This window comes from Armigeres subalbatus, chromosome 3 (assembly GCF_024139115.2).
Source record: "Armigeres subalbatus isolate Guangzhou_Male chromosome 3, GZ_Asu_2, whole genome shotgun sequence".
NCBI lineage: Eukaryota > Metazoa > Arthropoda > Insecta > Diptera > Culicidae > Armigeres > Armigeres subalbatus.
The window spans coordinates 225713353-225736020 of NC_085141.1; the positions used below are offsets into that span (position 1 = coordinate 225713353).

At 37.2% G+C, this 22668-nt stretch overlaps 1 protein-coding gene across 2 annotated transcripts; it reads left to right on the top strand.

Annotated features, from left to right (window-relative positions):
- The first annotated feature begins 1445 nt into the window (after positions 1–1445).
- On the top strand, positions 1446–22016 carry LOC134220429 (uncharacterized). 2 transcript variants are annotated; one of them, XM_062699487.1, is made up of 6 exons: positions 1446–1585; positions 1646–1744; positions 3717–3993; positions 4097–5065; positions 21435–21726; positions 21794–22016. In XM_062699487.1, exons 2-6 carry the CDS (start codon positions 1655–1657, stop codon positions 21933–21935), a joined length of 1770 nt encoding a protein of 589 aa, XP_062555471.1. In that variant the 5' UTR covers positions 1446–1585; positions 1646–1654; the 3' UTR covers positions 21936–22016. The 2 variants fall into 2 exon arrangements, with proteins under 2 accessions (XP_062555471.1, XP_062555472.1); XM_062699488.1 differs by having other exon boundaries at positions 1457–1467.
- The last annotated feature ends 652 nt before the right edge of the window (positions 22017–22668 follow it).

Sequence of the window (22668 nt, forward strand, 5' to 3'; positions counted from 1 at the left end):
CCTCCCAAATCTTGGTAATGACCCAGTGCAGCGCTCTAGCCAGTGCCTCACCACCGTGTTTAAATAGCTCTCCTGGTAGTTGGTTAACCCCAGGGGCTTTGTTGTTCTTCAGCCGGCCAATCTCCTCCTGGATTTCCTGGAGATGCGGAGCCGGTAGAATTATGTCCTGCGCGCGTTCCCCCAGGTCCATCACCATACCGCCATCTTCGTCTGCCACATCGCCATTCAGGTACTCTTCGTAGTGCTGCCGCCACCTTTGGATCACCTCACGCTCGTTCGTAAGAAGGTTCCCGAAGGTTCTAGACATTCATAATTACTACTTCTTTGAAAATTGCTCATTCTTCATCTTTGGTTGGTGAGATGAGTGTATTACTTCTGCTTGAAGTTAAATACATTTTATAAAATTTATTTTATAATGATCAAAGCAATTCCAACGGCAAAATTTTATTTTAAGATTGTTCTGCGGGATATTATACTATTCAATATCCCAATGGTCCAACTTGTTTTTCATCCACTCGAAATCCTTCGACAATTGATTTGGTTTTAACGGATTCAAGTCAGCTGTGTGGCCAATTGGTTACTCATGTTGACTTTGACTCTGATCACCTTCCTGTGACATCTGAAATCTCACAAGATGCCATTTATAATCCAATCAGCTCTACTTTTAATTATTTATCATAGAGCTGATTGGGATTTATATAAAACGTATATCGATAGGAATTTTGATGTTGATATTCCTCTCGATACCAAAAGTGATATTGATAATGCTCTCGTATCTTTGACAAATTTAATTGTCGAAGCCAGAGGCATTGCAATTCCTCAATGTGAAATTAAATTCAACTCCATTATTATTGACGACGATCTTCAGCTATAGATCCGTCTTAAAAATGTGAGACGAAGTCGAAGGCAATACCAAAGAACTCGCGATCCCGAGTTGAAAGTTATTTGGCGAGATTTGCAAAATGAAATTAAAAAACGTTTCGCTATTCTGAGAAATAGGAGAAATACCAACTTTGACAATAATGTCTCGAAGTTGGATCCCAGTCTATTCTCATTGGTGATATCCTTCAAAATTTGTAATGGGCCTTTTCACGAGACGTTTAAAAACAGCTGATCTTATCGTCAATTGACAGTTCTTCTATGAAAGTGACAGCTTCGGACTTGCAGGCCTGTTCAGCGGTTGTAAACAAGTCTCGGCAGTGTCACATGAAAGGGACTAATATTGCATTATGGTCCAATGCACCGAGTTCATCATTGACGTTTGAGACGGGCGCTGTTTACAAAGAATGAATACTTTTTCATTCATCGAGTTCATGCAAGTGTTCATTTTTAGTAAACAGCGCCCGTCTCAAACGTCATTGTGTTCATTCGGTGCATTGGACCATTTCAAACTCAATACACCTTCAAAGTTAACATAACTGGATGCACTGCCATCTGCCCAACTTTGGATCAACTGTGAAGTTTGCAGTCTGTCGCTCTGTCCAAAAGATATTTTAGTTACTTATTTATCTAGTAACTAAAATATCTTTATCTAGTAACTAAAATATCTTTTCTCTGTCCGCAATTAGCATATGCAGTACTGCGTGTAAATATTTTGTAATTTTGTTGAACCAAAGTTGTAATAAAGTGTATTAATCGTTTGCAGCAAGGGATCATGGACGTGAATCAAACGGACGATGGAAAGTGTTTCCTTGTAGCCCTTATCCATCGAGGAATAGACTTTTTGACAACGTTGAGTAAAATGGTAAGCAAAAACTTACTTTCCCCCTGCGTATTATCTTATTATCGCGTCTGGAGGCTTCGTCGCAATATACGTAACGCTAAATTTGGCAATTTTGATCCATCACCCTATGGGAAAGTTATTTGTATGGAAGGCGTATTTTTTTTTTTTTGTATGAATCCATGTCCATGGTGAATCGTAACGCTCGGCCTAACCGCCTCATTTCTCCTACAGCGTTACCTGGGACGGAACTTGCAAAGAGGAAAAAATGTAATTTCATCTGCAACCAGCAAGCGCTGTCACGAATTGTCAGATGCAACCAGCACCTTTTTGTGTGAAAGTATTGGTATCCCTCAAAAAGTATTCCGAATGATTTTGTTTTACGAGTACTTTTTCACTTTGAAAAGTATTCTAGAATAGCCGGACAGCTTAATATTGCACAGTTATGAATACGTGTTTTATTCCCGATAGGATTAATAGGATCTCATTAAAAATAAGATTATAAATCCGTAAATTGCAAACACTTTTATTGCGCTCAGAAAATTCTACCCGGGATTTAGGTGAAACACTCAAGGAAACAGTTGAGAATCGATGATCAACTGTGATGAAAAGAAGAACAAGTGTCAAAACAAGGAAAAAGAAGCCGTCTTTCAGGTCTCGTCTCAGAGCGTTACGTAATTCGTAAAGGACCCCTGAAAACGCGATTGATCTTCATTATTTAAGGTAAAATGATCAATAGTGGACCCTCCAGATATAGTTAACATTTGATAACTAATGATATTGCGACTTGATCCTGTCATTTTTACAATGAAAATAATAGCTTCAATTGTTCAAGCCTGAGTGAGACGAGTGTGTGGTTGGGCTGTCGGTTTCGTGCAACTCTAAACAACTCAATTTTTTTCTTTTTTGACATATAATTGTTATTAGAGCTGTGTAATTGACCTTTCTCGTTAAAAATTTGTATTCGCTAAATCGTTTCTTTCCCTTATTTAAGGTCAACTTTTCCAAAGAACACTTATTTTTTGACGTCTCTAAGTATTAAATAATTTTAAACCAAAATCGAAAAAGTGCTGTTTTTTTAGCTTGGTCCGATTTTGAACAAACATCGGGTGAATTTTCAGGCCGATTCACATGTGCAGCATTTTTTCGGTTTTTGTTTTTGATTTTAAAAATAGAGGCTTCAAAAAATATGGGTTCTTCGGAAAAGTTGATCTTAAATAAGCCTGAGACAATAAAACGAAATACATTTTTTGACGGGAAAGATCAGTTGATGAATAAGATTAAGCCATTCGGCTTCATTGTTTCTACCATGAAAGTAATACATGACGTGGTTCTGCCAAATCACACCAAGCGCCAGCCTATTTACCTATTTTTTTCTGCCCAAACTTTCGGTTAGCAGATCTAATTGATCGCAAATAGTATCGGATGTCCCTCAGCATCATAACTGTGGATTCAGCAAATGTACGTATGGATTGATATAAAATGATTTCCGTTTTCTATTTGCCAACAAAATACCACAAGTCAGTCAAAAAGCCGCGTGGTGCGGTTTGGCTGTACCCCGACCACATTATTTAAGGTCAACTTTCCCAATGAACTCATATTTTTATGCCTCTAAGTATTTTTAAAATTTTATGCTAGAAATCGAAAAAGTGCTGTTTTTTTAGATTGGCCTAGCATATGCCCGACTTTGAACAAGCATCGGGTGAATTTTTTAGGCCAGTTCACTGCCGCGATTCGCATAAGATTCCCATGTCGATTTTTGACGATTTTGATTTTCTGCCAGATATAAGCTTAAAGGGGGTCTCCAGTAGCCTTGCGAGCAAAGGCGTGGAAACATTCTCGACACCCTGGGCATAGTGTATCCATTGTACTTACCACACAAGATACATACCCAACTCATGCAATGGCGGGCATAGAAAAGCTTTCAATTATTAACCGAGGAAATGCTAATAGAATGGTGAAAGGAAGATGTTTTAATTATTTTTGTATTTTTTAGGTTACTGAATCAAAACTGCCGCTGAAACAACAAATTGACTTGATCAATTCTCTTTACCGTTTTATCGAAACTTGGGAAATTGAATTGCCAGGAGCGGTTCCTACGGAACAGGAAAGGAATAAGGAAAAACACGTATATCAGAGTGAAATAGTACATGCGACAGAACTCAAACAGAAAAACAATTCTACTTTCGTTTCTGAAGAAAAAGTAAGTCACTCGAAGACAGTTACAACGTTTACACCAGAGTTCGAGCTTCCTCCGGTTTCGCTGGATCATTGTAAGTATATCAACCTTTGTGAAATGCAAAAATGTTATTTGTCTGGATGGGAATGTTGAGAAAACATTTTCAAATTTCTAACTTATTTCAATTTTCTATGCAGATAAACCCGACCTAATAGGAATCTGCGTCATAACATATGTTCATGATGTAGAAGCTATGTTCTACATGATTGATCAAAGCGTGACTGGCATTAGTTTTGCCTATATTTCTCAAACGCTCCAAAACATAGATGTAGATTTGGAAGATTTTCCTACGTCGCTTGCTCACGTGTTCGGTGTTCGAATTGATGGATTTATTTTCCGCGCAGTTCGTAACAAACAAGTCGGCAAAGTCGATCAAACTTGGATTAAGCTGCTGGACACTGGAGAACAATTGGCTTTTGACAATACCTCCATGAGATTGTACGAACTGCCTCCTTTCTATGCAAAGTTACCACCGTTTGCCATAAAATGTTTTCTTTCCAATGATCAGAACCAGTCGAGAGAAGTCCAGCGCCAGTACCTTGCAGCACATCTCTATCATCGGCTTGAGTACAAAGTTTTGGAGGTAACTGGTTCAAGCATGGCAGTAGCATTGAACTCAAATGTAAGCCTGGAAAATCCAGTCAATATAAAGAAAACGGAAAATGAGGAAGTTCGTTACAAGATTTCATCGAAGACTTTAACACAAGCTCAGTTGGATGAGTTGTATGAAGAACCTCTTAATACGACGAACGTAATGAAGGCCGTGATGGGATATGCACCGAGAGACGACCAACGAATCTGTCCATTTTATGATCCTACAATTCAAGGATGCTTCAAAGGATCGCGCTGTCGACTGGAGCACACTACTAAGTTAGCCGATGGCTGGACCAGAGATAAATCGCTCTACAAGATTCAAATCAGGGCTGCCCTGGAGACTCCTGCCATTGGAACTGAAATGATGGTCGTTCCCACGTACATCGTCAATGTCGACGAATTTTACGCGCACATCCCTCGGCTGGATTTGAGCGAGAGCCTGATCAAACTGCAAAACGTGCTGAATGAGAAAAAGTCAGTCGAGAACTTCAAAATGCTCAATCATGAGCCCTGTAAGTATTGAAAATGTGAACTCTGGATCTTTATTTTAACACTTGGTAGTCTTGTCGATTCAAAATGTGTGTATTTTTGTTGAAATTTATTTGTACACAATAGGATGATTTTCTTTATTTTCTTTATCCTCCAGAAAATTCAGCTAGAAATAATTTAAAAAAATTCTCCAATGATTTCCAACGAATCCTTCGGAAATTCTTTCAGAAATTCAATCGAATTGTCTAATACAGGTATTCCTTAAGAATAAAATGAAGAATTTCCTTCAGGAATTCTATCAGATATTACTTCGATAGTTCAATGGAAACATCCTTAAGATATTTATTATATCCATTACTTTAAAAAAATATTTACAAATTCCTTTAAAAAATTTCTCTGAAATAATTGTCGAAAATATTCCTAAAAGAATTTCCAGAGGCATTCCGGAAGAATTTTTTTTAAAAAATTTACGAAAGAATTCCTAAAGGAATTTTTGAATGAATTCCTTATAGAATTTTCAATGGATTTCCTGAAAGGAATTTCCTAAAGACTTTCCAAAAGGATTAACAAAGAAATGTCTAAAGGAGTTTTGGAACGAATTCTTATAATAATTTTCGATGGAACTATTGAAGGCATACTTGATGGAATTCCTGGAGGAGTATCCCGAAGAATTACATACTGGAGAAATTCATAAATGTCAGAAATTTCTTCTGGAATTCTATCTGAAACTCCTTTAGGAATGTATTCGGAACTCCTATAGGTTTTTTTTTCGGAAGTTCCTGGAATTATGAATTATGAAAATTTGAAAGAAATCACTGAAGAAATTGTCAAGGGAATGGATTTTCCATAGGAATGGCATTTCCAAAGGAAAAGAATTCATGTACGGGTTTGCAGTGGAATACCTGGAGGAATTTTCGGCAAAATTCCAGAAATAATTCTGGAAGGATTTTTGGAAACAATTCCTAAAATAATTTCAGTAGAAATTCCTAAAGGAAATTCTGAAGGATTTTTTCCTTAATGTTTAACTTTAACAGTCACTTTTAAAGAGACCAACGTTCTTACTGATTATTCACTTAACTGATTAACCTGCCCTGCAGTTATAATGACAATCATTTCAATAATTATCAATTTCCTATGTACTTTTCAAACTTAATTATACTTCGTCGCGCCTAAAATTGATTAATACTCTGAAATTTGTTTTACATTCGCAATTTATTCAGAAGACGGTTAGGGGATGAGTCTCGAAATTTTATAGGAGGCCTTTTTTTGTCTACAAAAGCCTCCATATATATCAAATTTGATCTTCTTCTTCTTCATTGGCATTACATCCCCCACTGGGACATTGCCGCCTCGCAGCTTAGTGTTCATTAAGCACTTCCACAGTTATTAACTGCGAGGTTTCTAAGCCAAGTTACCATTTTTGCATTCGTATATCATGAGGCTAACACGATGATACTTTTATGCCCAGGGAAGTCGAGACAATTTCCAATCCGAAAATTGCCTAGACCGGCACCGGGAATCGAACCCAGCCACCCTCAGCATGGTCTTGCTTTGTAGCCGCGCATCTTACCGCACGGCTAAGGAGGGCCCAAATTTGATCTTATTTGCTTGATTAATTTTCGTGTTATGTAGAAATGTGTTTTATTTGGGAGCCCACCTTTCCAGAAGGTGGAGGGGTCTCGTACCATCATAAGAAACTTTCTCGGCCCCAAAAGCCTCTGCATTCAAATTCTCACGTCGATCGGTTCAGTAATTTCCGGGTCTATAAAAGTCAGACAGGTCCTGGAAAAATCAGGGAATTTTTATTTTGAAAATAAGTCGCCACCCAAATAAAGAATTAAGAATATGAAAAATATAGTATAGTGAAATAGAGAATCAAGAACAAAGAAAGGAGGAAAATAGAAAATGGAAGAGGAAAGAAGAGACAAAGAAGAAGGAAGAAAGAAAAAGGTGAAAGATAGAAGAAAGGACATAGAAGCAGAAAGAAGGAAAAAGTAAGAAGTAGAATGAATAAAGATGAAAGAAGAAGGAATAAGGAAGAAGAAACAAGAAAAATGAAACAAATGAAGGAAGAATAAAAATTGACCAAAGAATAAACAGAAGAAAGAAAGAAGAAGAAAGCGAGAAGGAAGAACGAGAAACGAATAAGGAAGAAAGAAAAGAGAGAAAGGAATAAGGAGAAAGGAAGAAGGAACTAAGAAAAGGAAGAAAGGAAGAAAAAATAAAAGGGAAAAGAGAAAAGGAAGAAAACAACAAGGAAAAGGATGTTGTAAGAAAGCAAAAAGGAAGTACAGGCCGGACTCGATTATCCGGAGGCTCGATTATCCGGGGCTCGATTATCCGGAGTAATATTTTTATCCATCTTACAAAAATATAAATATGTATTATCAGTGTGTATCCGTAACGTATCCAATATGTTCAAGACACCTAGTAATGATAGTGCCTTTCTCGCTTTCCTAAGGGACTGTTCACAAATTACGTAACGCTTTAGGGGGAGGGAGGAAGTCAGACCAAGCGTTACGGTCCGTATAAAAAAAATAAACCTTCCATAAAAAGAGCGGGGTATCAATATTATCAAATTCATCGTTACGAATTTTGTGAAAGAACCCTAAGGGAACGGAAATCAAGAACATTCATAAAAATGGCAAATTTATGAATTTCAATTCAAAGCACCGATATTTTTTTAAGCATTCGTATGTACATTCTGAGTACAGCATTGACATTGTGACTCATGCTACCAAATGGTCCTCCGGAATATCCGAAATGGGTTCGTTCACAAATTACGTAACGCTAAATTTGACGATTTTGAACATCCATCCTTCCCCTCGTAACGCTTTTTGTATGGAAGGTTTAATTGGTTTGTATGAATCGTAACGCACGGTCTGACAGGCTGCCTCTCTTTCCAGCGTTTCGTAATTTGTGAACAGCCTCAATATTTATATGAAAAAATGGTTATTTCGCCAACGGTGGTCCATGTATAGATTCAAACACTGGAACTGGTGTACGCATAATAACAACAAAAAGTCCTTGTGTTTAGGGAACATCCATTAATTACGTAACGCTTTGAGGGGGTTCCCTGAAAAGTGACAATCCATACAAATTTTATAGATATCTCATACAAAAAGGATGACATAGGGGGAGGGGATTGAAAATGGCCATTTTTTGCGTTACGTAATTAATGGATCTTCCCTTAATTATGAAATGAATATTTTCATTTTTCTCGGTGGCCAAGGGGATCCATACACAATGCCATGCTCAGAATGTCGGACAATAACCCGGTGAAAATGGTTCCTGATAGGGATCCACAGGGGACAAGAAGGCGAGGTGCGCAGAGAGCAAGGTAATTCGATTTGAGGTTCCTCCGTGGACTACAAAGTTGGCGACGTGCAAATAATGACCGAGCTGAATGTAGACGAATTTTATGTACTGCAAGGGCCTTAGTTTGAATAAATCAAGTGAAATAAATTCCGTTGTTAGAATGTCAAATGGTGCTATGCAATGAAATTCATTATTTTTTGTTTTATTTCACGGATGTTCCGGAATTTTCGGAAGGCCATACAGCATGTATAAGCTAGAACATTAAGTGTATGCTCATAATACAAAAACAAATGTACCAGAAAAATCTTGGTGCTTAACAATAAAATTTAGAAGTTTCCATTTTTTGGGATCCTCCAGATTTCCCGAAGGACCACACGTTGGTTAGAGGTGTGCGCCGTCGCCGCCGACAGTTTATGGCAATCCCGTTGAAACTCCAGAGGATTTCTCGTGAAAAGGCTATTTTTCTTGAAAATTCCTTACATTTTTTCGTTCAAAAATCCAAAAAGCTTTTCGTAAAAACTAAAAACTTTTAATGAAAATTCTGAAGAATAAACTTTCCTTAAAATTCGGAAGATCTTTTTGTAGAATTTAAAAGAAAGAAAAACAGAATCACCATCTTTGACCAGAGCTCGCACAGACTGAATACTTAACACTTAGCATTAGACTACAGACAGGACATTCACACAGCACCCATTGAACCTGTGGAGTGTTTTCCGCTTCACGAAATGTTTTCTCCTTACTAGGGCGGGAATCAAACTCACACTCCATGGCTTGCAAATACGCTTAAACGACTGACGCCACTAACAATGCAAATTCCAGAAATTTTCCAGGTAAATTATGAAGAATTTTCTTTGGGGATCTGGAAAAATTACCTGCGTAAATTTCCAAGGATTTCCTATTGAAATCCACAGAATTTAACGATGAAATCAAATGTTTTGACGGGGAAGGGCCGTTTGTTGTTAGGCCGAATATGTCATTAATCCGAAACTCGACTGGCATAAAATCATTTGGCCGAAATAGACATATGGCCGATAATGTCGTTCGGCCGAACAGATCATTTGACTGTAAAGTCGTCTAATGGAGTAGGTCATATAGCCTAGATGGTCGTTTGGTAGAGAAGGGCCATTTGGCCGAAATGAACATATGTTGTTGTTTGCCCGAGCTGCTGAAAAAAAAATCGTTTGGCCGAAAATGCTGCTTGACCGGACGAGGTGACATAAGGTCGAAAACGGTTTGCGACGTACAGGTGAAGATCATACGTCCGAACTGATAATTTGGCTGAAAAAGACGTTTGCTCCGACAGTTCATTTGCTCTAAAATGGCGTTTGGCTGAAGGCCTATTCGACCATACGACCTGTTAGGGCATAATGTTTTTTTTTCGGCCAAATGACTAGTTTGATCGTACCGCCATACCATTTTCCACATAATAACCGTATCGGACAAATGGAAATCGGCTGGATAGCTTTCGGCTTAACGTATTATTCGGCCATGTGGTATTCGGTAAAATGACTTTCAGCCAAACGACCCCTCATCTTTTGAAAATTTGCTTTTAGAATTTCCGAAGAATTACTAATAGGCAACATAAGGAATTTCATGTAGAAATCCAATGAAATTCTACAAAAAAATCCAGTTGGAATTCCGTTGGAAACAGTTTATGTGAAACTTAAAAAATCACAAGGAAATTCTGTTAAATTCGAAGCATGTATGCCCGGTGGCATAGGCAAACTTCAAAACAGTTTCCCGTAAAAATTACAAAGAAATTCCCGTAAAAACTTTAGAGCAATTCCTGTTGAAAATTCGAAAAACTTAGAAGAATCTCCTGGGACAGCTCATTAGATTTTCCGGGGAAATTTAAAGGATTCTCCCGTTAATTCTTGTTATTCTTGTTATACTCAACGTATCCCCGGGCCGTGGCCAATCTACGTTGTATGACACTAGGCCAGTGATCCCTAAAGTGCGGCCCGCGGGCCGCATGCGGCCCTCGAAGCCTTTTCCTGCGGCCCGCGAAGGGTTTCAGAATATACACTACATGTGGCCCATTGACAAACATCACATCCAGGAATAGCTTTCATCGTGTCCTGTTTTTTGTTGGAAATTGTTGGAATGCACTTTTGAAAATGTATTAATTTCAATGTGTGTTCCCGACTATACGGGGCAATATGAGCCACCATTTGGGGCTGTATGGGCCACCCATCCAAAACGTTTATTTAGGCGAAAAAAATATCGTAATATGGAAGAATATGATATTCCTACAACAGTTGTGAGTATTCCATACCAAATAAAATTAAAAAAACCGCACAACAGCGGACTGAACCGATTTGGCACTCTTCACCGTTTGAACAGCCACATATCAATTGGTCAATGGTCAATTTTTCTGTTTCAATCGCAGTAATGCGCTGTTGTAATTTTTCCGTAATGAATCTTACATATATGATAATATTCTTGTATTTGACTACTGAAATTTGAACTTGTTCACATTTTAGGACCTGATATCTTGCTCTGTGCAGGTATGCCCATATTGCCCCATAGAGACTGGTTTTGGGAAAATGATGTTTTATGATAAATCTCAGATTTGTATCAATACAAACATGTGTGCACAATATTCAATTTTAATATATCTTTTGATTGTGATGTAGTTTTGACCTGTATTTTAATCAGTTTTGTGTCAAAACCTTATTTATAAACTTCAAATCTTATAATAATTTTGCCTATGCAGCGAAAATTTACATTTTCAAGTGTATTTTCATGTTTGACTTGAATTTTAATGCGGTTTTCGCGTTGATGCATATGTGGAGCATCCTCTTAAAGATCATATAACTTTTACATGATAAAACTTGTCAATAAGCTAAAAATGAGGGTGGCTCATATTGCCCCGTATGTTCATATTGCCCCTACTGCTCCTACAACGTTCTTAGGTAAAAATAATGTTGTCATACATTGCACTCTAATATGAATTCTTACCTCCTTCAAAACAAGTTAAGTTGTGCCAAAATTCGATTGAAAATTGCTTGATTTATAATTCTTGAAAATGCGTCATGTTAACGTACTTCACACTAAGAAAAATGTTCAACGAAGTCAAGATTTTGTCATGCTGCGATTGGTTGGGATGATGAAGAAAAGGTTTCCGGAAAACTCAAATACTTAGAAATAATGGAAACACGGTAAACAGTTCAGAGTTCAGATTTACTCAATTTTCTATTCAATACTGCTGGTAAGTGATTGTAGTTCGGCTGGGAATTGTTCTCATTTCCTGAATTTGTTAGTTTGAGATATTCAAACGGGTTTACATTTGCAGAGTCCGACGTTTCGGCCCGTTACTAAAGAGCCCCGCACATAGGATACGTTTGCGTTGCGTTTGACAGTTTTCTCATGGGAAATGTGTCAAACGCAACGCAAACGTATGCTATGTGCGGGGCTCTTAAGTCTTTTTCCTGATGAGCATTTTCCTTGAAAAAAGATTAAATAAACGAGTCGACACGTCGGGCAATGCAGGTATAATCCCGTTTGAATACCTCAGATCGAAAATGTTGAAGGTTGTATCAAATACACGACCGCAAATTAAACGTAGAATTACGTATAGTTCCATAGTGGATGCGAAATTCAATTATTTTGTGCATGTTCATTGCGGATGGATATAACCGAAATGTAGGCAATTCACTGTGATTGTGAAATTTGAACACTACGTGTCGAAATTGGATTTTCAATAGTTAAATGTATTTTATCAATTGTTTACAATAGTTGTATGAAATCTTAAAGAGGTTATTGATCGATTCATACCAAAATATCAAGAATCCGTTGAGAAACGGATGGGTTATTGGTTTTTACTTCCTCACCTCTTTTCGTGACGGCTCCAAAAAAAAAAAAAAAATTTGGTGTGACTCCCCTATCTTACTGAAAGACATAATTTTACGTCAAAAAGTCAGAAAATAAGTACTGCTGGTAAGTTCACATGGCTTCAAAAACACGTTTCAAACATGCTGTCGTTATTTGCAACAACTTTCATCATTGAGGATAAAAACAGTTCAAACTCTTAGAATCGGTCGACAGATGTTTATTTGGTAAAGCAAAGGAGATTTTGTTGCGAAACTAAAATTTCACGCCAAGTCCGCTATTGCAGAAGTGTGTAATAATATGAACTAAAACTCAGCTACGCTGTAGAATGTAACGCCCCTACAAGTATGTTTTTTAAACAGATTCTTTGATTACTTTGTATTATACTTCAAAATTCAATTCGGAATGATAATTATCATATTATTTATAAACAAATATTGCAAATAAACCGCGGCCCGCTCCAACAGTTCAAAATTGCTGTGTGGCCCTCGATAGTAAGCAGGCTGGTGACCACTGCACTAGGCAATACGTTTACACTGCTGGCTTAAATTTTCAACGTGACGATTAATATATAGAACTCATGAAATCAATGCGAATTCGACTCGTGGAAAACTTATTCCAGGTTATCCGAGGCTTATGATAGACCCTTATCACAACGAACCTTTCCATCCACTGACTGGTAGGCTCAAGCGTCCCGTCCTCTGCTTCAGACCCAAAAGGGGTCCGAAACAGTTCAGTTTCAGGGTAGTAAACTTGTGAGAGAATAGAAGATAGAGGAGGAGAGTGTGGAGCGGCTTGTTGACCGCTTCCGGCTCTAGCGATTGCTATGGAACCTATTTATTAGATAATTGTTTGTAGAGATAGAAGCGGTTGTGTTTATGTACATTAAGATGTTCAGACATTCGGGATAGAGTTTGTTATAGCTTAGAAACTTTTCAGATGATTTATACTTATGGTAGAAGGTGTAAGAAGCGGCTAGCTCAGGGGTTCTTTTTAACAGGGTCGGCGTACTCGGGAAGACACACATAACACTTACCAAGAACAAATGAACAAAGTGAACCAAGACCGTCTATCAAAATAAATAAATTAAACACGGCACAGAACCAATACTTTTGAACATAGTTATATTAACTTAAATAGTACACGGATTTAGGGGTTAGGGAAGGGCTTGAAGGTGGCAGGCTTGTGAATGAAGGGGCTGTCGCACTGGGTAGTGGCGTCCATCTTGGTGGGGACATGCAGTCGATAGAGAGAGTGGGAATCTGGTTACCTTGGTCATTGGAGGTATGCTGCAGCTGAAGATGTGTCGTTCGGGGGGGATTTGGGAGCATTGTCCCGACGTTCCACGGGCTCGAACACGGGGTAGTGGCTCATCGGATATTGGGTACTAGTGAGCGGGGAAGCCCGCGGACCTCACAAGCCCCTCACCTCCAAAACGTCCACCACTACTATCCGTGCCGTGTGGCCTGGCAATGACGTACGGCTCTAGGACCACCAGCTCGGGACTCGCCGGAACCTCCCATAAAATTGTCCTCACTTGTGGTTCTGGTGATTGTCGAACTCTATTCCCGACACGAAAATTCACTCCTCTCCTCGCAGCTTTAATTCCTTCGCCCTCTTTTTCCCGATCTTCTCCTTCGCCCTCCTCTTGTCCTCCTTCCTCCCCTTCCTCGCTTTCTCTTCCTGTCATCATTGTTTCTCTTCTCATCCCTCTTGCATCCAGACAGGCAACATTTACGAATAATCGTGGAAGGGATAGGAGTGGATGGGATGCGAATCGTTTTAATTTAAAAGGACAGTTTTTTTGAATCGATCGTTTTTTTTTGTTTTGGAGTATATTATTTAAAGTAAAGTTATAAGTTAATCTAAATAATTATAATTTCAAATATCATGATATCTAAGATCACATTGTTTACCAGTTGTTGGTAACAATTACCCCACGTCTCATGGAAAAATTGTTAAGGTTGCTGGTCAAACTTGGCAATTTTTCATCTTTAAATGAATGTATGGCTTGCCGTTCATACGTCTGTTTACTAGACAAGAGTCCGGATCCTTCAAATTTGTGGGTTACAGTTTCCATTTTTTTAAATTAAATAACCGTAACTTTTACTGTTTACTGAATAAGATTAAACTAATTTATCTGTTTTTTTTTTACATAGCTTCATTCTTTAAAATTTCATTATGTACAATTAATACAATATTTACACTCATTCACACTTTAAGGGCCCTTTCATTAAACCTTCCATTCATATGCTAAGCTGTTTTAATTAATTCTATATTTACAATTTTCTGTGATAGTAATCCAAGGAGATAGTTGCATCATCCTGGCACAATTACTTCAGTAGGGATTTTAACCTAAATTGTTTAAGTTATTATTAAGAAAAAACTCAAGAAGACAATGCCTATCTTCTTGAGATTCGAAGAGGCCAAAACTACCTCGACGAAAGATCCAATCCGGTTCAGTTAACTACTCTAGGAGACAATCTCCATCTGCTAGAGATCCGTAGAGGCAAAGATGATAACCACCTCTACGAAGAGTGAATATATAAATATGCACTCATTCTAGTTTTATTTTTGAACTAGCATCCTTTCTCCATGAAAAGTGATGTTCTGCAGAAAACTTCAATTTTAATGTGGTTTCAAAGAGTTTTCATTGTTTGGAAACTCTCGAACCTGTGAATACTTGTTTCACCTTAATTATGCCACAATCTAAAAAAAAGATGTAAGCAATTATTTGTATCTCAGCATTTCTACTTGAACGCACGGTTAAAGCTTTCGAAATGGGAACCACAATTGACAACCCATTTGCGTCAAAATCGGTTTATATTGTTTATTTATTGTAAGCAATACACACAAACCTTTGAGATGTGAATATAAATACACCTACCTAGTATTTTAGATTATTATTGTTTATGAATAGTTTTCTTCTTAGCCATTCGAGAGGAAAAGAAAGAGTATTTACTTTTTGGTTTACTCTTTGGTTTGAATCGCCTCATAATGTTTAAGTTTTGATATAAATAGTGAACTTTCAGCTTGCTAAGATTGGTTGGTATTACGCTGAAGTTAGGTAGTTTGCTAATTATTTGATGGACATTGTCCAGAAAAATATCAACCATGCTAACATTTGTGGGTTCGACTAGCAGCGATCGTGATTATCAACGAACAAATCCTGAAAAAATCGTTTTGTGGAATACCAATATTAGTTTCAAACTGTTTGGGTTTCAACGATTTTGTGTTCCCTTTTACTGTGCTAAATTGATACCAAGATTGCAGTGGGTTAAAATGCAACCTCCGCAAACGTGAAATTTCAATTCCCCTATGTTGTTGAATTACCATTCGAACTCTAATAATATGAAAGTAAGAGATAATATAAATGTTTACCATAAATTAAAACTAAATCTGAGCTCCAGAAAAATAAAGAAATTTATATTTTTCTGGCAAAATGTTTATATTTTGAATGAAACTAAAGAAGGATGCTATGTACACAATATTTTTTTTCTAAATTATTCCATCTTAAATTCTACCAAGTTTTAGCTTAATTCTGTTTGTACAAAATGATAACTACAACTATATTTTTCCGATAAATACTCAAACACTTTTACAGGATCAAGCAGACTTTTGCCTTTGAAAAACAGAAATATAACAAACAATAAACATTCACAATCGATAGAAACGAGATCGTGAGTCTCCCCGAGCAAGCAGGAAAATATTCTGGGAAGCCAGAATATTTTCCAGATAATAATTTAGTTGGATCGCCAATTGTAAGAAGCGGCTAGCTCAGGGGTTCTTTTTAACAGGGTCGGCGTACTCGGGAAGACACACAAAACACTTACCAAGAACAAATGAACAAAGTGAACCAAGACCGTCTATCAAAATAAATAAATTAAACACGGCACAGAACCAATACTTTTGAACATAGTTATATTAACTTAAATAGTACACGGATTTAGGGGTTAGGGAAGGGCTTGAAGGTGGCAGGCTTGTGAATGAAGGGGCTGTCGCACTGGGTAGTGGCGTCCATCTTGGTGGGGACATGCAGTCAATAGAGAGAGTGGGAATCTGGTTACCTTGGTCATTGGAGGTATGCTGCAGCTGAAGATGTGTCGTTCCGGGGGGATTCGGGAGCTTTGTCCCGCCGTTCCACGGGCTCGAACACGGGGTAGTGGCTCATCGGATATTGGGTACTAGTGAGCGGGGAAGCCCGCGGACCTCACAAGCCCCTCACCTCCAAAACGTCCACCACTACTATCCGTGCCGTGTGGCCTGGCAATGACGTACGGCTCTAGGACCACCAGCTCGGGACTCGCCGGAACCTCCCATAAAATTGTCCTCACTTGTGGTTCTGGTGATTGTCGAACTCTATTCCCGACACGAAAATTCACTCCTCTCCTCGCAGCTTTAATTCCTTCGCCATCTTTTTTCCGATCTTCTCCTTCGCCCTCCTCTTGTCCTCCTTCCTCCCCTTCCTCGCTTTCTCGTCCTGTCATCATTGTTTCTCTTCTCATCCCTCTTGCATCCAGACAGGCAACATTTACGAATAATCGTGGAAGGGATAGGAGTGGATGGGATGCGAATCGTTTTAATTTAAAAGGACAGTTTTTTTGAATCGATCGTTTTTTTTTGTTTTGGAGTATATTATTTAAAGTAAAGTTATAAGTTAATCTAAATAATTATAATTTCAAATATCATGATATCTAAGATCACATTGTTTACCAGTTGTTGGTAACAAAGGGAAATGATTGAAATCCGTTTTCTGATGATAGTCTAGGATAGATAGTCTAGGCTCACTTTTTATCTAAATTTTGTTATTTTCAAATGAATTTCCTGTATTTGTTTATCACTTGTCCATCCTGATCCACCTCTAATCTATATCTATATATCTATATATCTATATAAAAATGAAATGGTCTGTGTTCGTATCCGCATAACATGAATATGGCTGGATGGATTTTCTTCATCTTTTCAGCAGTTATGTTCGTTATAGTTTCCGACGGGTTTATATGATATTTCCTCATGCAAAAATCTTTTAGTTCAGTTGAGTGAATTGTGAAAACCAAAACGAAGATTCGTATAAGAATTTCGTATGGATTGTTCACAACCCCCCTAGTTCTCCTACTATGCAGGACAACGTCTGCCGGGTCAACTAGTATTGTATATAAGTCTTCCGCTAAATGATATACCAAAAATTAGTAAGGTTGAAAGATTCCGATTGTTCTTTTTTTGTAAGTAAAGATTTTTTCTCCGCCACCGCATACCATGGAAATGACCAATCACTACTACATGACTACACTGGTGGAAATAAGTATAAAGACAAGCTCGGTTTCCATACAAAATGGTCATATTGGGAAGTCAATATCTCGATTCTTAGCGATTCGATTGGGCTGATTTTTTGCCAACAAGCCTAAAATGATTTGAATTTTTATTCAATGATAGTTACATTTATGCATATATTCTGGTTATACGCGTTTCTGTTGGAAATAATTATAAAGACAGTTCCGTTGTATGGAGCTCCATATAAAAAAGTGGCGTCTTTATAATTATTTCCAGATTTTGAGGTCAAAATCAACAGAGATGTATAAAATTTACTCAAAGATCGAAAGTTCACGTTAAAAACAGGTGCCTAGTAAAATTTCAGCCAAATCGAATCGCTACGAATCGAGATATCGATCCTCAATCATGATGAAAATGTATGAAAATCATGCTTGTCTTTATACTTATTTCCGGCGGTATAGCATATGTCAATAAATATCAACGGCTCAGTAAAATTTGATTACAGGTTGAATAGAATCGAAAAACATTCGAAAGTGACCGAAAATGATTACCTAAAACATTGCCGAAGACACCAAAACGATCGGACAAGCCGTTTTCTAGTTTCTAGTTTCTAGTTTTAATTCCACCACTTGATTGTATCTTGAAAGATACGTATGTCGACCTCAACAGTAAGGTAAGGCCGTCTTCAGTGTCTCGTACTTGACTCGACTGTTGAGGTCGAAATACGTATCTTTCAAGGTACAATTAAGTGGTGGAATTAAATGGAACAATACTCAATTGTCTTATGACAAGTGATCTTATTGACGAATTTCGCGCCAACCCTTCTATGGGGCTGGCAGCACCATCTCAGAATCGAATGAAACTTGGTGGGCATAAAGATATGGTATTTCTAAGCCACTCTGCATACTTAGTTTTTCAAAAATTGTCAAGAGTAACATTTGATGAGGGCCTAATTTTTTTTCATGGATTTTTTATAAATCGATGTAACTCAAAAATGACAAGACCTACAAAAAAGTGTTGTATCACGGATGTCATGAAATTCCCAGAAGTTTTTTTGGAAAAATATCCAAAAAATAAAATACCGATTTCTACACTGAAAAAAATAGTTTTAAAATTTAAAATCGATATTACAAAAAAACCTCATCTCAGAAATCGATGAAATTTTTTCTGCAGATAGGTATTTTAATTATCTAATTTTTCTGGGAATAATGTTCCTGTGACATATTTAAGGAAAAAAAGTTTTTCTAACAAAAACTTTTTTCATGTCCATATTGAGTAAAAATTTATCAGCGTGTTTTATGCCTACAGCGCCAATTATAGGTTCAGCAGCCTATCATCAACCAACAACACATTTTGGACGTATAAAAATTTGTTTGGGAAGCAATTTAGCATAATCTAACATAATTGTGAACCAACATTTGAAAAGGGTTTATGTTTAATTTGACTTTTTGTATCGAAGTAACTTAAAAACAATTACAAAAAAATAATTACTTTGAAAACGGGCAATGTTGCCGAAACGAAACTGAAGTGATATTTATTTGTAATAGTGGAAAGAAAATGTTATTTTTCAGCAAAGGCTAACCACTGAACGGTGTAATTTAGAAACCGTTATAAAGCCTGTAGATGATTTTGTATCGTATTTTATTGAAAAAATTGATAAACTTATAACTTATGACATTATTTGCAAAAAGGAATACACTTGTACTGTTAGATCTCTCTGAAAATTATTCATTCATTATCCAAAATGCTGCTCAAGGTTGGAATAATTCCCAGGCAACAATACATCCATTCGAAGTTTACTTTAAAATAAACGGTTAATTAGAAAACGTTAGCTTTATTAATCAGAAGTAATGACCCATGACACAAAAGCTGTTCACTTATTCATTTCAAAATTAATTGACTTTTTGAAACAGTCGATCGATTTTACAAAAATTACTTTTGTATCTGGGTGAGCTGCAGCACATTATAAAAATAAAAGGAACTTTGCAAGTCTGTGTAATTTAAATTCAAAACATGGCTTAGAAGCAGAATGGCACTTTTTTACAACATCGCACGGAAAAGGCCCTTGCGAAGCTATTGGTGGCACTCTCAAACGCAAAACGAGCAACTCTTGCCAAAGATTATGGAAATACTATCAAGACTCCTCGGTAGTTGTACGAATGGGCGAATGGGCACGTTTTCAATCAAACAAAAATATCACTATATTACATTTCTGTTATATCATGAATGAGCAATACCGCCATCGTGGGTGGCAATGGGTCTGGGGGTCAGAATGGGTCATCGCTCTCTTATATTTTTGTCTTCTTGTCCTCAGATACATCCATTCTACAAGTATTCTAAGTAGTTGAAACAGTGACCCATTCTCACCCCCATTTGACCCATTGTCACCCCCGACGATGGTACTCAACAAGAGTTTGATGAACTTTTCAAAAAAGCAAAAACTATAATTGGCACACAAAAGCTTCATTCTTTTATACCAATCGCTCATAATAAAATCCTGGCTAAAAAATATTCCAACTCAGATGAAGACCCAAAAGTCTTTGAATTGTTCGACTAAGTTTACAAAATAATGAGTATTCAAGTAGAAATAAGGATTAAATGTAGTAACAAATAAAATTGAAGACAAAATTTAAAAATGCGGAAAATTTATTATTCTTTAAATGTGCGTTTACCGGAAATACCCCCAATGAAATTACCTACCGAGCTTCATCGTTTGGAATCAAAATGTGTTCATAGTTCAGACAAATTTACAATAGTCCATCAAACATCACAATTTCGTAAATCTGGTCATTTATGTGTAACATTGATATAAGTAATCTAGGAAAATATACGCCCTTTTAAAATGTTGGTCCACATTAATGTTAGATTATGCTAAATTGCTTCTTAAACAAATTTTTATACTTCCAAAATGTGTCGTTGGTTGATGATAGGCTGCTGAACCTATAATTGGCGCTGTAGGCATAAAACACGCTGATAAATTTTCACTCAATATAGACATGAAAAAAGTTTTTGTTAGAAAAACTTTTTTTCCTTAAATATGTCACAGAAACATTATTCCCAGAAAAGTTAGATAATTAAAATACCTATCTGCAGAAAAAATTTCATCGATTTCTGAGATGAGGTTTTTTTGTAATATTGATTTTAATTTTTAAAACTAATTTTTTTCAGTGTAGAAATCGGTATTTTATTTTTTGGATATTTTTCCAAAAAACTTCTGGAAATTTCACGACAGTCCGCCATACAACACTTTTTTGTAGGTCTTGTCATTTTTGAGTTACATCGATTTATAAAAAATCCATGAAAAAAAATTAGGGCCTCATCAAATGTTACTCTTGACAATTTTTGAAAAACTAAGTATGCAGAGTGGCTTAGAAATACCATATCTTTATGCCCACCAAGTTTCATTCGATTCTGAGATGGTGCTGCCAACCGCTGGTCGAGTTGGCGCGAAATTCGTCTATTGTTGTTTTTGTTAATTTATTGTTTAGATTCGTCTGCCTTATGAAGGGTTAAAACCTGAGCCTATATATTTTATTCTTTCAGGTCCCTGTATCCGCTTCCCAATGTGCACAGTTCCTAATTCTGCGTATTTTGAGTCGAATTTTTTTAAACATTGCAAGCATTTAAACAAGCTCCCAACAAGTGCGCACAATTAGGCCTTAGGTGTGCAGAATGTGTAAAAATACAAATGTACATTTTTCTTCGAGTAATGTACTATTTGACTTACTTAGTTGTAGAAATATCATCTAGCTAAAATTATTTTATACAATACAATTAAAAATTCAGCCTCTGTAGAGTTATCGGCATATGAGTAAAACTCTGACTAAATATAATAATCTTTGCTCCAATGAAATGTCCGTTGTTTATAAACTACTGCAACCCGTTTCGTGCCGTTCCCTTAGATCATATTATTTGCAACAATAACACTCCTAATAAAGCTCATTCTTCAAACGATATTATGAATACTTTCAGATTTCCGTGAATTGGTATTGGCCAAGTATCCGGAAGACAATCTATGGTACCGGGCACGTGTTCTTGAGTTCTATAACCCAGAGTCTATTTCGGTGTTCTATGTTGACTACGGGAATACTGAAATGGTCAGCTTGAAAGAGTTACGGTGCTGGGACGACCAGTTTGATTATCTCCCATTTCAAGCGATTCACTGTCGTATCGCCAATGTACAACCTCGACGTGAACAGCATATTGAGGCTATCAGGCAGCTGTACAATGACATCATGAATAAAACCATCAAGATCCAAGTCTTGTGAGTAACCTTTCCGAATGTCACTTGATGTAAGCATTTTCGACAACATTTGGGTTTCTCTTTCCAGGGACAATCTAACACCATGGGAAGTACTGGTGTTTGACGATGAAGATAACGACGTTGGAGGATTCTTAGTCTTGACCAAGTTGGCTTCGCCTCGTGTGCCACTCGTCGTTGAAAAACGTGAAGCTAATTTAATTCCAGGGTAGTAGTGTTACACAGTACATTGATGTGTAAATTGAATTTGATTTCGATGTTCTGTTCGATTTAACATGAATTTTATGTATGTAGCCAAGTTGGTTATCGATCACCATTCCATTTATTTGGTGTTTCTCCCTGTCATATTTCCACTAAACTCTGATTAATTCTCCTAGCGGTGGGAATGCCTTTGTGTATATCCACAGTCACCCGAGCACACATAGTTTATTATTGAGTACTTCACACGATTTTCATGTACTTAGACTTAACTGATTTTATCGCAACAAGTTGCATTCCGCAGAGCCATTCTTCTAATTACATGCTATTTATTTTCATCAAGATTGATTAATGCGTTCGCATCTGACAAGGTTTAGGCAGTTTTCCAATTTTCCCATATAATCGGGACTACGAGCATTGAGCAGCTACCATGCTATAATATAAATTACGTTTGCTCGATGGGTTAGAAACCTCGCTACGGCAATATCGATAACGCTAACGCAACGAGCAAAGCTTTTCAAAGCTTGCAACGTGGAACGTGTTGAACAAAAAGATATTTTAGTTACTAGATAAAGATTGTCGCTTCGGTTCCCTTTGTTCTGCTGTCCGGAACATGTTGGGTACCAAGCTGTCAAATCGTATGGATTTTCCTTCTTTGACATTTAGCTCCCCTATCCTCGCCAGCAAAACATGTTCCGGACAGCGACGACAGCGACCAAGGATGTTATCGATCATTGAGTAATCTGC

Excerpts from the sequence above, each read along its gene's own strand:
- LOC134220429 (XM_062699487.1), top strand. The coding sequence starts at position 1,655 with ATGGACGTGAATCAAACGGACGATGGAAAGTGTTTCCTTGTAGCCCTT. Across the intron at positions 1,745-3,716 it reads TGACAACGTTGAGTAAAATG|GTTACTGAATCAAAACTGCC; the intron begins GTAAGCAAAAAC and ends TGTATTTTTTAG. Across the intron at positions 21,727-21,793 it reads ACCATCAAGATCCAAGTCTT|GGACAATCTAACACCATGGG; the intron begins GTGAGTAACCTT and ends TTCTCTTTCCAG.